General features: G+C 44.3%; 1 protein-coding gene across 1 annotated transcript in view; it reads left to right on the forward strand.

The window, feature by feature from the left end:
• Positions 1–10,093: 10,093 nt before the first annotated feature.
• The window catches only part of MAP7D2 (MAP7 domain containing 2), a 99,106-nt gene continuing 95,229 nt past the window's right edge, over positions 10,094–13,970 (forward strand). The window contains exon 1 of the mRNA XM_024739464.1: positions 10,094–10,320. Coding sequence (XP_024595232.1) covers positions 10,194–10,320 — 127 coding nt within the window. The 5' untranslated portion in view covers positions 10,094–10,193. The remainder of the gene's footprint in view (positions 10,321–13,970) is intronic.

Genomic DNA, 13,970 nt, shown 5'->3' on the forward strand with positions numbered 1-13,970 from the left:
TTTTTGCGGTACGTGGGCCTCTCACTGCTGTGAGCCTCTCCCGTTGCGGAGCGCAGGCTCAGCGGCCACGGCTCACGGGCCTAGCCACTCCGCGGCATGTGGGATCTTCCCGGACCGGGGCACGAACCCGTGTCCCCTGCATCGGTAGGCGGACTCTCAACCACTGCGCCACCAGGGAAGCCCCGTACACGCATTATGAATCATAATTAAGCCCTAGTTTTGACTAGCCTGTTTACTGTACAATGAATTTTTGTATATTCCACTTACTTAGATGAATTATCCCTTGAGATTTTGGTACAGTTTAATGGAGGCAGAAATCTGCATTTAAAGTCAAAAATGATTGGTCTGTTTTTCATATTTAAGTAGCATGTGGCTATTTTTATACTGATTTTGATATTGTATACATTCTTTTCATGATCTTATTTTGCCACTATAAACATCAACAAAAAAGGTGGTTTTTAGAACCTGAGTAGCAGTTTTGAATTTGTAAAGTTGATAGTTGCAGAAATCAAACACTAGGTGGCACCCAGTTATCTTAACATTGGAGATACTGATATAGTTGTCAACTTTTTTTTTTTTAACTTACTGTGTGCATCGGAAATTTCCCAAACAACAAAAGATTGTTTTGAACATATGCACGTATGTAGAATATTTTTGCAGAACAAAAGGATTATGTTCAAAGTGTCGTTTTATTTTCAGAAGTCATATACGTGTGAGCTACAATTTTGAGTGCTTTATAAACACTTAAATTATGTGTAAATGAAAATTTAATTTCATAACAGTTTGTACAAATTAAGCCTTTGGGAAAGTATCCCTAAGCTGGGGAAAGAGGAGGGAATAACAGCTTAATGAAAAGATGGTCTCTCATTTCTGAATGGAAGAACTACATACAGTGGAGAAATATAATAAAGACAGTATCATGCTGCAGAGTATATTATACCCTTACTTTGTGTTTAGGATGTATTTTATTGTGTGTACAGGTGTTCTTTGCTTGTATTTTATTGGGAATTTAGATTTACCCTTTGTTAGTTTTTCATCATCAACTCTAGTAAGATGAAATTAAGGGCAGGGCTAGTTAGACCTAACTAGCCACATTGAAGTGGTATGCAACTGTAAAAGAAATCCTTCATGTAGCTTGTGAAACTTTTATTCTACTGGTCTCCAGAGAACTCTTCAGTGTTGAAAAGTAATACACAGAGGATTAAACCTTCACATGGCTTCAGAAAATAAGCACATCTTTTTTTTTTTTTTTTATAGTAAGCACATCTTTGATCCCATGCTTAGCATAATTTCCTTTCCTAAGTGTGCAAACTCTGGAATAAAAATCTGAGGTACTATAAAACATTAAATCAAAAACCAGAAACTAAGAGTGGACAATTGCAGTTGATGTTTCTCACTCTGTGGAGTCCCTGAACACTTAACCTAGGTGGAATGCGTCTGAGACCATGGACTGGTTTTTAGTACTCGTAAGGAACCAGCCTTGAAGAGTTGACTGAGTGATCATCTTCGTCGGTAATCTAAACCTCCTAAGGTATTTAGGCTTCTGTACATAAAAGTGTTTTGGTAAATTTGTGGTATATGTAGATCTTTCCTCCGCATTGTTTTACCAAGAATGTTTTGACTCTGCATCTGTGCTACAGTTCATGGTACGGGTGGTGCAACTCAAACATTAGTTTTTCTACTTAACCTCCTCTAATAATATGGTTTGTCTAAAGATTCTTACCCCAATTCACGTGTTTGCAGGTGACATTTTTTTTTCTTGTCTACGTAGTAACAGCCCAATCTAGTGCTGTTGTACCCTAGAAAATCTCAAATTATAATGGTTAAAATAGTTGGGGTAAACTTGTAGTTCATATGCAACACTACTTGGAGGAATTATTTTACTAACTTGTCTTTAGTGTGGAAATTAGTTTCATTGATTTGATTATATTTCAAAGGTGGAATGGAAGTGGTCCTCAAGAAAAAAACCTTTTTTGTTGTTATACTGTTTGATTCCTATAATACAATGCTATAAAGTATGCCCTGAAAGAAAATAAAGTCTTTGAAATCCAAGAATAATGATTCTTACTGCTAAGAGAGTGTAATAGTAATTACTAATGAGTTCGATAGGCATGCATTTTTCATGCAGTGTTTATTCCACTTCCAATTAGAGTATATAAATAAGTTGTATTACTAAGGTGGCTAAATAACCAAACCAAGTGTTTGTGTAAAAAAAGACTTGCCAAGATTTAATTGTTTGACTGTTGAATCTTTCTTGAAAATCCCGCCTCTCAAAGAGACCACCTCTTAAGGAGCCTGTAAACTATGCATGATGAAAATTCTTGTATTTTATTAAGGAGTGGCCATTGGTTTACTCACCACATCTGTGGAATCATGGCTATAAGTATAGTTGCTTACAGAACTCCTGGTGACTTGTAGTTTAACTTACTCTCATCTATCTTGTGTAAATATTAAATTATAGGACATTGCATAACATCTTGAATAGATACAAACTGCTGTCAGTATTGACTTCAGAGCAAGTGAGTAATCTAATAGGTAAAAGCATGTTTCAAATAAGATACCTAGCTGGATTTATACTTTATTTGTATTGTGTACAGATTTAACAACATCCAGTATTAACTATGGCTTGGCAGTGAAATGAAAGTAAGTTCTTTATGTTACCTGTCATAAAGATTAAAAAGGTTTGTATTGGTGTGAGATGTTTAGATCTCTGTCCTGCTTAGTAAGGGGAAGTTTCATTTATACAGCTTTTACATACCACTTTTTTTTATTTACCTTCAACTACCATCATTGCTTTTTTCTTCCTATTTTAGAAAAGAACAAAATCTGAATTAAGTCTTACTATAAGTGTTATAAGACACTAGCCTCTCAGGTATGGAGTGAACCGAGGAATTCGGAGGGTGTGTTCGACTGTGTCTTCTCTCCCTTCCACAGCCGCCTAGTGCTTAGGAGGCATGTGGTAGAGAGTGAAGAACATGGGCTCTGAGGTCAGGCAGCCTGTGCCACAACCCCCACTCTGCCCTTTACCTGCAGGTGACCACGGGCACCTTCTCCAGCTTGTCTGAGCTTCAGGCTCCTCACCTGTAAGATGGAGATGATGAGAAGAGTACCTGCAGAATCACAGAATTGTTGGGAGGATTAATAATGTGTGTTCGTATGTGTGATCCACTTAGAGCAGTGTCCGCCACTATTCACTTGATATCCAGAACTGTGTAAGATAGAATATGCACGTCTTTTTTATTCTCTGTTTACCATTTCTTTTACTTGCAGTCTTTGGTTCCTATAACAAAAGAATTGTGTAGAATATATATTTGTATATTCATGTCGACACAATATTTAAAATAATTGCTACCACCCTCATTTAATTCAGCATAAGACTAACAGATGGAAGTCTCTAAATTGCTTAAAGAAAGGTATTTTGCAAAGTACCAACTTGCTCTATATTTCTTTAGAGAAAGCTTATAATTAGTAATATTGGTAGCTCTGGTCATCTTTCATTCTTAAGTCTTTAATGAGTCCTTTTACCATAGATTCATGACAGCTAATTGGTACTGATTTGGAGGTTTCCTTTCCCATCATTTGGAATTATGTAATCAGATGCAAACTATTGCAATTAGAAATAAAATGTGAAATAACTTTCAACAGTGTATGCAGTTGATTCTTTTCAAACTGTTTATGACATTTTTAACTAAACTTTTATTCATGATCATTCTTTTCTGAAAATTTTGATGTATGAGGGAAATGTATACTTAATCTGTTTTTTATTTTTGTGTTTTTGGTTGTTTGATTTGAATGAATCCGTTTGGTCAGACTGCAGTTACAGGGTTGCATTTTCTGGGCAAGTGAATTTGTTACAAACCTGTGCTGAAGACATTTTCTAATGGTAAATCAGTTGTCCAGAATGATCTCAAATTTCCAGAATCCCATTCACTGGACCTTATTTTATACTGTGCAAAGACATAGGTGAAGTAGATATTTATCCTCTGGTCAACTTGCTCACTTTTGGTTTTCTTTTTTAACTTGCTCTCTTTTAAAAAGCCAGTCTTTTCTGTTCCAATCCAGGCTTTGTTCGGTTCACAACCTGATAATGGCAGATCAAAAAGTGGGGACAAAACCTGAGTAAAGTCTCATTGCTGATTTGATCCAGTGGACTGTCAGGTATAGAATTAGTTGGATTTTCGCACGTTTGATAAAGTTCAATGCATATTTATGCTTCTAAATATCTCTTGGAAATCTAAGAATAATCGGGATTTTCCTAACTTGATAGTTTATCGACCGAAAGCAAGCATAGAAACTCACGATTTCTTTTAAAAAGCGAATTTTACTTAAGAATGTCCCTGACAAGCAGTAAAATGATTAATCTTATTAAATCCAACCCTTGAGTACACATCTTTTTAATAGTTCGTGTGACAAGGTTAAAACGTGCTCCATGAAACACATCTGCGTGCTGTGAAGTACCATAGTTGCCTCACGGAAAAACACTCGTGCGATTATTGAGTTGCAAACTGAACTGGCCATCGTTTTTCATGGAATACCATTTTTACTTGAAAGAACAACAGACAAACTGGTTATTCAGACGTGCGTTTGTGGTCAGGTTATTTTCTCAAAATAACCCTGTCACTTTAAGGAAAACAACTGACAGCATTTGTTGGAGGTGATAAGATTTCAGCTTTCAAGTGAAAAATTAAGAGTTTGGGGAAACTGATGTTGCCACCATTAGCTTGACGGCTTCGCAGTGAAGAGATCAGAGGTGGTAATAATGAATGTGACTTTTTAATACTGTAGAATGAAGTGTGTTGACATTTGGAAGATCGTAGTGGAGTCAAGCAGTATTTTCTAAATGACGAGTGGGTTTTAACATGCTAGTATGAAAAGATCACTGATTCAGTATTAGATTCCACAGTGCAGCTAACTTTAAGAAGTTACCATTTGTCAGGATTGGGTATAGTGTCAAGAGCATACACGGTTACCCGAAAAGCCGTTAAAATAGTTCTCCCTTTTCCAACTACGTAGTGGCCAGATTTTCTTCGTGTGCTTTAACGAAAACATATTGTAACACACTGAATACAAAAGCAGATATGCAACTCAATTTTACTTTTTAAAAAATAATTATTTATTTGGCTGCCTCGGGTCTTAGTTGCAGCATGTGGGATCTTCATTGCAGGATGCGGGCTTCTCTGGCTGTGGTGCATGGGCTTAGTTGCCCCACAGCATGTGGAATCTAAGTCCCCCGAACAGGGATCGAACCCGAGTCCCTTGCATTGGAAGGCGGATTCTTAACCACTGGACCACCGGGGAAGTCCCGAGACTCAGTTTTCATTTAAGCCAGACAGTAAAGAGATTTGCAAAAATGTGAAACAACGCCACTCTTCTCAAATTGGGAGGGGGTTGTTACTTTTCATTAAAAGTATGTTATTTAGGCTTACTGTTAAAGTAACAAATCTTTTAAAAATTTTCTAGCACATCAGTACTCCCACAGGTGAAGTTGTCATTTCAAGGAAAACTTGAGTGTTGCAATATTACACATGCGCTTTCAAGTAAAAATTGAGTTTTGGAAAACTAAACGTTCACCGCCATTAGCAGATTACAGAAGTTCTTTGGGAGTCTCAATTTTAGGTGTAAAATAGGAGTTGGTGAACTTTTACTGAAGGACCAGATAGTAAATATTTGAAGCTTTGTAGGCCATATGATCTCTCTTACAGCTATTCAGTTCTGTCAGTGTTGCAGAATAGCCTGAGACAACACGTAAACAAATGAATGTGGCTGTATTGCAGGAAAAGTTCATTAACAGAAGTAGGTGGTGGGCTACATTTGGCCCACAGGCCGTAGGTTACCAACCCCTGCTGTAAAGGGACTCTGAGGCAAAAAAATTGGGAATTGCTGCACTAGACTTAACAACTAGATGGTATAACAGATTTTAAGATGTTCAGGGAATTCTCTGGTGATCCAGTAGTTAGGACTCCGTGTTTCCACTGCAGGGGGCACGGGTTCGAGGGAACAAAAGATCCTGCATGCTGCGCGGTGACGCTAAAAAGAAAAAAAATGTTCAGCTCTAACTAGATTTTTAGGAAGTTAGCCATTTAGTGGCAAAAGCCCAGCAAACTAATGTCATTTTGTTAAACAGATGGCTTAAATAGAAAGACACTGTTCATAGATGGTATGATGTCATAAAAATGCCACTTCTGATTAATAATCCAACAGGATTTGAGGGGGATAGAAAAATTGATTCTAGAATAAGTTCCTATGGAAATTATGAATTTCTAAGGCAATTTTAAAAGCAGAGCAAAGAACTTCATCAGATACTGTCACACCATAATCCATAGTAATAAATAATAGATGCAGTAACAGACAAAAAGATCAGAATAAAGAGCTCAGAATCAAGCCCATGTACATATGGGAATCTGATACATGATAAAAGTGGTTTCAAAGTCATTGGGGAAAGGATAGAGTACTTAAAAGTTGGTGCTGGACAAACCTACATTTTACAGAGAAAAGTAAATATGGATCTCTGGCACCGTATACAGAAAATAAATTGCTTTAAAGGTAAATCTGTAAACTAATGAAAATGTAGACTATATTGTGAGTAGGCAAGTATATAATTAAGACCTATGGCCCTCGTTAATTCCTTCTAACTACAATTTGAGTTGTTCTCTTTCCCCCTTGAGGTTCATCTCCACCGGAGTTGAGGGACTACAATAAATAAATCCTACAATTTGACCTTTTACATCTGTATCCAGAACAAAACCAAGACCTCTTAAAGCACAAACCATAAGCATAAGGTGAAAATTGATAGGTTTTATTTTGTAACCATGGGAAAGATTGAATCAAGAACTATCAATGGATGTTAAACCTTAGGAAGAAGTTTTGGCAAGGAGTAGAATATTTGCTTGGCCTTAAAGTGGCTCCCCACAGATTGCCGATTAGTTGCAAGAGAAAAATAGCACCTCTATACTGGAGAAACTGGCAGCCAATTAGGTAAAATCATTGTATCCATGTTATATTTACTGAAGTTGATAACTAATGTGGGTGTTTAAGACTATCCTTAGAGGACTTCCCTGGTGGCGCAGTGGTTAAGAATCCACCTGTCAGTGCAGGGGACACGGGTTCGAGCCCTGGTCCTGGAAGATCCCACATGCTGCGGAACAACTAAGCCTGTGCGCCACAACTACTGAGCCTGCGCTCTAGGGCCCGTGCACCACAACTACTGAAGCCCGCGCGCCTAGAGCCGGTGCTCCGCAACAAGAGAAGCCACCGCAATGAGAAGCCCGAGCACCACAACGAAGAGTAGCCCCCGCTTGCCGCAACCGGAGAAAGTCCGCGCACAACAACGAAGACCCAACACAGCCAAAAATAAAAAGACCATATCCTTAGGAAATACGCACTGAAGTATTTAATGGGAAAGGGCTGTGTATATGTATGCAGCTTGCTAGCAAAACAACCAAGGATAATAAAAAAAAAAGAGGTACAGCTAGGATTACAAATGATAAATGGGGTAAAATGTCAATGATAGGTGAGTTTGAGTAAAGGGCATATGACTTATTTGTAAATTCTTATTTGTGCAACTTTTCTGTAAGTTTGTGGTTATTTCCATGTAAGAAGCTTTTTTAAATGGATTGATTTTGGCATAAAAATTGACGTTTTGCTAATCTTAGAAAACGTTAGTTGACTAGCGTGAAATATTTAAGCCCACAAGGATTATCTAGAATACAAAAAACCTGGAAGTCAACAAGAGAAAGACAAGTAGCCCAATAGAAAGACAGGGATTGAACAGGTAATTTACAGAAGAGTAAACCAGAATAAATGGTTAATCTCTTTCTTTTGATGTGGACCATTTTTTTTTTTTTTTTTTTTTTTTTGTGGTACGTGGGCCTCTCACTGTTGTGGCCTCTCCCGTTGCGGAGCACAGGCTCCGGACACACAGGCTCAGCGGCCATGTGTCACGGACCCAGCTGCTCCGCGGCGTGTGGGATCCTCCCGGACCGGGGCACGAACCCATGTCCCCTGCATCGGCAGGCGGACTCTCAACCACTGCGCCACCAGGGAAGCCCGATGTGGACCATTTTTAAAGTCTTTACTGAATTTGTTGCAATATTCTGTTTTATGTTTTTGGTTTTTTGGCCTCCAGGCATGTGGGATCTTAGCTGCCACAGCCCCTGCATTGGAAGGCGAAGTCCCAGTTAATCAGTTTCTGATAGATTTGTGTACAGTTGCAATGGATAGATGTTGAAAACATTTCCAAGCAAGGAAAAACAGAATGATAGCTGGTGTGCCTCATCATTTACATAAATTTAAACCACGCGTATCTTCACTATATGTTTGAAAGTAGAACTACAAAAATATATTAAACAGGAGGTGTATATGATTGAAGAGAGGAATGCAAGTGGGAATAGAAAATAAACAGAAAAAATAGAATCAAACTAGACAGGGGTCTTCTGACAAGTCAGCAAGCCCCGAGCTCAGGAGGTGGATGAGTTATAAGCTCGTACCCAAGGTCTGTAAGACCAAAAGAAGAAAAAAAGAAAAAGTGAAAACAGCTCCCAAGCCCTAATTAACTTGTCTCAATCTTACTGAGTTGGAAGCAGTTTTCATTACAAACAAGGGGCCAGCCCCAGCTTGCCCGCTTTTCTGCTCATTTGTGTCTAAACTCCCCTTCTGGCTTTCTCACCATAGCTGCGCCCTACTCCTAGCACACCTTTGGGAGTGTCACGAACACGTTCATCACATTTTTGTGCCAACAGAGGGACTCTTCCCAAGCTTTTCGCTAAGAATCTGGTTGTCAGTTACTGAGGGTTTCAACTTGTTGTGTTTTTTTTTTTTTGTATAATTTACACACCATAAAGTTCACCCGTTTAAAATGTACAGTGGCTTTTAGTATAGAGTCAACCATCACTATAATGTAATTCTAGAATGTTACCATCACCCTCCCCAAAGAAACCTTGTACCCTGATTCAGCTCTATTTGGCTCTTTAACCTTGCATTTCTTTCTCCCCCAGGGGTGGAAGTTAAAACCCGGGGGCTGGTCACTGCCCACCAGAGAAACGTACAGCCTGGGGCTCCCCTGGGGTGGGTTATCACTCGGCAGGCTATATCTGGGTAAACACCTGGAGGCTTGAGCTGGCTCTGCGAAGATGTCTCTTTCAATATGGATATTTTTGAAAAGAAGTTAAGTGCTTCTGGCAGGGGTAAAAGAACATCCAGGGGAAACACACCTTCACAGGCCCCCACACCCTGTCCAGACGCCTACTCCCAAGGCTACACGTTCAGTGCACTCTCATTTGTCTTCCCAGAGATGTTCTCCTCACAGAGATTTCTCTAGTGCATTATTTGCACACCAGGAAGAAGCCATTGAGTAGCGCTCGGGTGGAATCAGCCTGGGAGTGGGGGCATGGTTGGAAGGCCGACTGCGTGCCCCTCCTCTTCCTTGAAGGTCCACCAGTCTGGCTTCCTGGAGCCCCTCGCTGCGGTGAGGGAAGACCTAGCGCCTGCCACCCGTGCACCTCTGTGCTTGGAGGGAGGCGTCTGCACATGTGGCACTGGCCCAAGCGGCGCCTGCCCGAGGCCCTAAGAGGACCTGTTTCCAGAGCTGCAGCTCTACGTATGTGGATGCCTAGTGTGTGTGAACTTCTGCGAGCCGTGTGAGAACATGTGCGTGCTGGGTGGGCAGGTGTGTACACATGGTGTGTGCGCGCTGTGTTCACACTGCGTGAGGATGTGTGTGCACCCTGTGTGAGAAACTACATCCCATGTATATATAATGCTGAGTGTATGCACTGTGTGGGGACGTGTGTTTACACCGGTGTGTGCATGCTGTGTGTGCATGCTGCGTGTAAGCACTGTATGAGGAACCGTGTGCGTGCCGTGTGTGCGTGCGCGCTGAGGACTGGTGTGCACATCGAACGTGCACGCGGTGTGTGGGAGCGCTATGAGAACTAGTGCTCACATTGCACGTGCACGCCGTGTACTCGTGCTGTGTGAGGGCTGGTGTGCATACTGCCAAGTGCACGAGGTAGGCGCCTGCTGCTTGAGGACCCGTGTGCACCTCGCGTGTGCACGCGGTGCTCGTGCGCGGCTTGAGAACCGGTGCGCACATCGCACGTGCACGCCGTGGGGGGGACGCGTGCGCGTACGGACGCGCGCAGGTCCGATACGGCGCGGCGGCAGGGGCAGTGCGCCTGTGCGGCCCCGGCATCCCGATGGAGCACGGCGTCGACTGCGGGGCGGCAGCCGGGACGGAGGGGGCTACGCGGGCCCCCCCGCTCCCCGGGAAGATGGCCGAACCGGGCGCGGTGCGGACCTCGCCGCCCAACCACCGGCCTTCAGGTAGGGTTCCCGGGATGCGGCGGGCGTGTGGGAGCCTCAGGCCCCCCGGGCGGGCCGCAAGAGGTAGAGGTTCTGGAGCGCGAGGCTGTGGGGGGCGGGGCGCGGAACTGAGCTAATGTCCTTTCCTCAGCCCGGGGTCTCCTGGGCGCGGGCTCACGGTGCCGGTGGCAGAGTACGCTCTCGAGTGGCCAGAGTGGGTGGGATTGGGGGTGGCTTAGGGTGGGTGGCAGGTGTGTTTGGCGTGCGGGGACCGGGGCCACGCTTGATGCCCCAGGGGCCCGGGGGGCTGGCCCCGCATCGCGGAGCAGCAGGCGTGGGGGGCACTGGGGCCGACCGAGCGGGCGCGGGGGGTGGCCGGGGCCTGCGCGCCTGCCCAATCTGCGTCTCGGGCGTCGCGCGCGAGGGGCAGCCCAGCTTCACGCTTCGCGGCGTCCCCGGGGGGCAGAACCGGCGCGTCACCCACTGGCAGGGGTGGACAGCTGCGAGCCCCGGGCCGGGTTCCCCTGCCGCCCGCTTGCGCTCCCGGCGGCCGCGGGTGCGCTGCCCAGGGGTCTGGCGGGGTCGCGGCTTCCTCGCGTGGCAGCGCGACGGATGAGTCCCCCGGCCCTAGAGGCTACAGCTGCTGGGAGCTAAGGAGGGATGGTCCCCGGATTGGCTGCCTGGAAACAAGCGAAGCAGGGAGAGATTTTGAGGACATTTGGCAGAATTTTAGATAAGCTGGTCTCGCATCTTCTAACGTTCTGTAAAGTGGTTGCAGGTAGTGCGGGTGTGTAAGCAACTTGGAAACCGATTTCATGTTTTTCCTGGCAACACCTTTTTTTTTTTTTTTTTAAGTTAGTGTGAGGTATTTTTAAGGCGTGTTTTACCGCAGTATAACGTGCATCCCACAAAAGCGCACAGATCTTAAGTATAGGATTTGGAGAATTATCACATAGTGAAGATCTGCGTGTTTTATGTAAGGTGTACCAAGGAAGGGAAGGAAATCAAGGGCAATGTTCTTTAGTCACTTAAAACATGGTTTTCATGGGGGAGGGGTATGTTCTGATTGGGCCTTCATTTGCATCATTTCGAGGAGGAGGTGGCTTAAATCTTTCCCAGTTTGCGTTTTTCATCACGCATTTGTTTTGAAGGCAGAATTTAACAAATATCACAGGATAGTGATATAAATACTAAAAAGATGTACTTCTGTTTTCGTCCTTTTTGTTTGGGAAACTCGGCTGCATGTGCTAGGGAGAAACCCAAAACCCACCCATCCATCAGAACCAGCCTTGGGGGACGGGGACCTAGTAGAATATAACATTGGAAAAGGGAGGTTGTTAAAGTTCACATTTTTATTTGGTCGAGTTTAAACAATTAGGTCGTTTCGATGTTTTAGAGGCAGGGCGGAGCTGTGTGGTTGAGCCTGAAATATCTGTGATATTTTAATTTATTTGAAGGCACTCGATAAGGGGACATCCTTATTAAGTTCTAGTTGGAAACTTTATTGTAGAAAAATAACTTAAAGCTCTTTTCCTTCATTTGAAATTAGAAATATGGAAAGACATGTTGTGTGAAGGTTTAAAATATTTCAGGGAGTTCCCTGGTGGTCCAGTGGTTAAGACTCCGAGCTTCCACCGTAGGGGGCATGGGTTCAATCCCTGGTCCGGGAACTAAGATTCCACAAGCCGCGCGATGCGGCCAAAATGTATATATATATATATATATTTCATAAACTTCTATGTGCATAAGGGTTGATGTGGAATAATTGGAGTGTTCAATATAGGTGCCAGGTAGTACCGTGGTTTGTTCTTTCAAAGCGGGTTTTGTGAGGCTAGGTACTTAGAAAAATAATGTCATCCTCAGAGAAGTCTTGATTATTGAGTTTTTTGTGTTTTTTAATATTTATTTATCTATTTATTTACTTTTGTCCGCATTGGGTCTTTGTTGCAGCGCGGGCTTTCTCTAGTTGCGGTGAGCGGGGGCTACTCTTTGTTGAGGTGCTCGGGCTTCCCATTGCAGTGGCTTCTCTTGTTGCGGAGCACGGGCTCTAGGCGCACAGGCTTCAGTGGTTGTGGCTCGTGGGCTCTAGAGCGCAGGCTCAGTAGTTGTGGCGCACGGGCGCAGCTGCTCCACAGCATGTGGGATCTTCCTGGACCAGGGCTCGAACCTGTGTCCCCTGCCTTGGCAGGCGGATTCTTAACCACTGCGCCACCAGGGAAGTCCTTTGAGGTTTTATTATAATACATCTTGGTACCGATTACTCTTGGCTGCCCAAGGCCTTATCATTTGGGACCCATTCTTGATGAGAGTGAACCTGCATTTCTTGAGAGTCAACCATTGATCCTAAGCTTGTGCTTAGTGCTGTGAGGGGCAGAAAAGACTAAGAGGCCTGAGGTGTTTAGGCTCTCGGACAATTTCACGGCAGCACAGCTGGGCGATATGGGCCGGCAAGTGGTTTTCCTGGAAGCTGTTGTAGAAGGTCGCAGGGGAATACCTCTCTGGTTGTTTCTTCTAGCAACAGGTTCTTCCAATACTGAAATCCTGTGCATTTTTTCCCCATTACCCACCAGTGATGCTTGCTTTCTTTCCTTTCAGTTACTCCCAGAAGAGAAATTACCAGATGTGCTGTTCTCTTTAGTGCTTGTGTTATATCACAGTATGATATATATGGCTTGGTTCCGCCTCAATACCTCTAGAGGGCGAGCAGAGTCACCAGGTCACCGTTGTCAGGCTGCCTCGCTGCCACACAGGTCCTGGGCACCGCTCAGTCTGAAATGCCCCCTTCTCCCCTTTTCCCTTCGGGCGTTCACGTCCTCTAGGCTTCTCTCAGTCTGAATTAAGGAACTCGTCTTGCCTGTGCCTGCAGCACCTGCAGGAAAGCACTCTTCTTATTCTGCGCGTGTGACGACATTAACCTTCCAGTTCCTCTCGGCAGGTGTTCATTGGGTGCCCACTGTGAGCAGGGCCCTGTGCTGGTGGCTCCTGCTGTCATCGGAGCTCGGGCGATCGAGATCCAGACTGCCTGGGTGTGAATGCCGCCTCCCCCCTTCCTGATGTCTCACCTCAGGGAGACACTGCTGAGCTTTAGTTTTCTCACCTTTAAAATGGGCTTAAGAACACCGTGGGGAAGGCGGATAGAAACACTGCCTTGAAGATGAAGGAATTGATATCTGTAAAGCAGTGCTTGACACACAGTAAATGCTGAAGCTGGTTAGCCACTGTCCGTTCTGGTAGATGATTGGCTTGAGGGCGAGGCCTGGTGCAGAGGGTGACTGGATGGTCATCCTACTCCCCCTCAGAGGTTTTTGTCTTTGTTTTTGCGGTACGTGGGCCTCTCACTGTTGTGGCCTCTCCCGCTGCGGAGCACAGGCTCCGGACGCGCAGGCTCAGCGGCCATGGCTCACGGGCCAGCCGCTCCGGGGCATGTGGGATCTTCCCAGACCGGGCCACGATCCCGTGTCCCCTGCATCGGCAGGCGGACTCTCGACCACTGCGCCACCAGGGAAGCCCCTCCCTCACAGTTTTTTCACGCAACAGGTGTGTAACTGATGTTTGACAATTGCGTTATGCTGGGAGCAGCTCCACTGGGTTGAGGAAATACTCGTGAGTTGGATTAAAGAAGTGTGTCGGTGGAGGAGCTTGAGATAGTGGAATTACAAAGCATGTTTCCT

This window comes from Neophocaena asiaeorientalis, unplaced genomic scaffold (assembly GCF_003031525.2).
Source record: "Neophocaena asiaeorientalis asiaeorientalis breed wild unplaced genomic scaffold, Neophocaena_asiaeorientalis_V1.1 scaffold194, whole genome shotgun sequence".
In the NCBI taxonomy this organism is placed as follows: domain Eukaryota; kingdom Metazoa; phylum Chordata; class Mammalia; order Artiodactyla; family Phocoenidae; genus Neophocaena; species Neophocaena asiaeorientalis.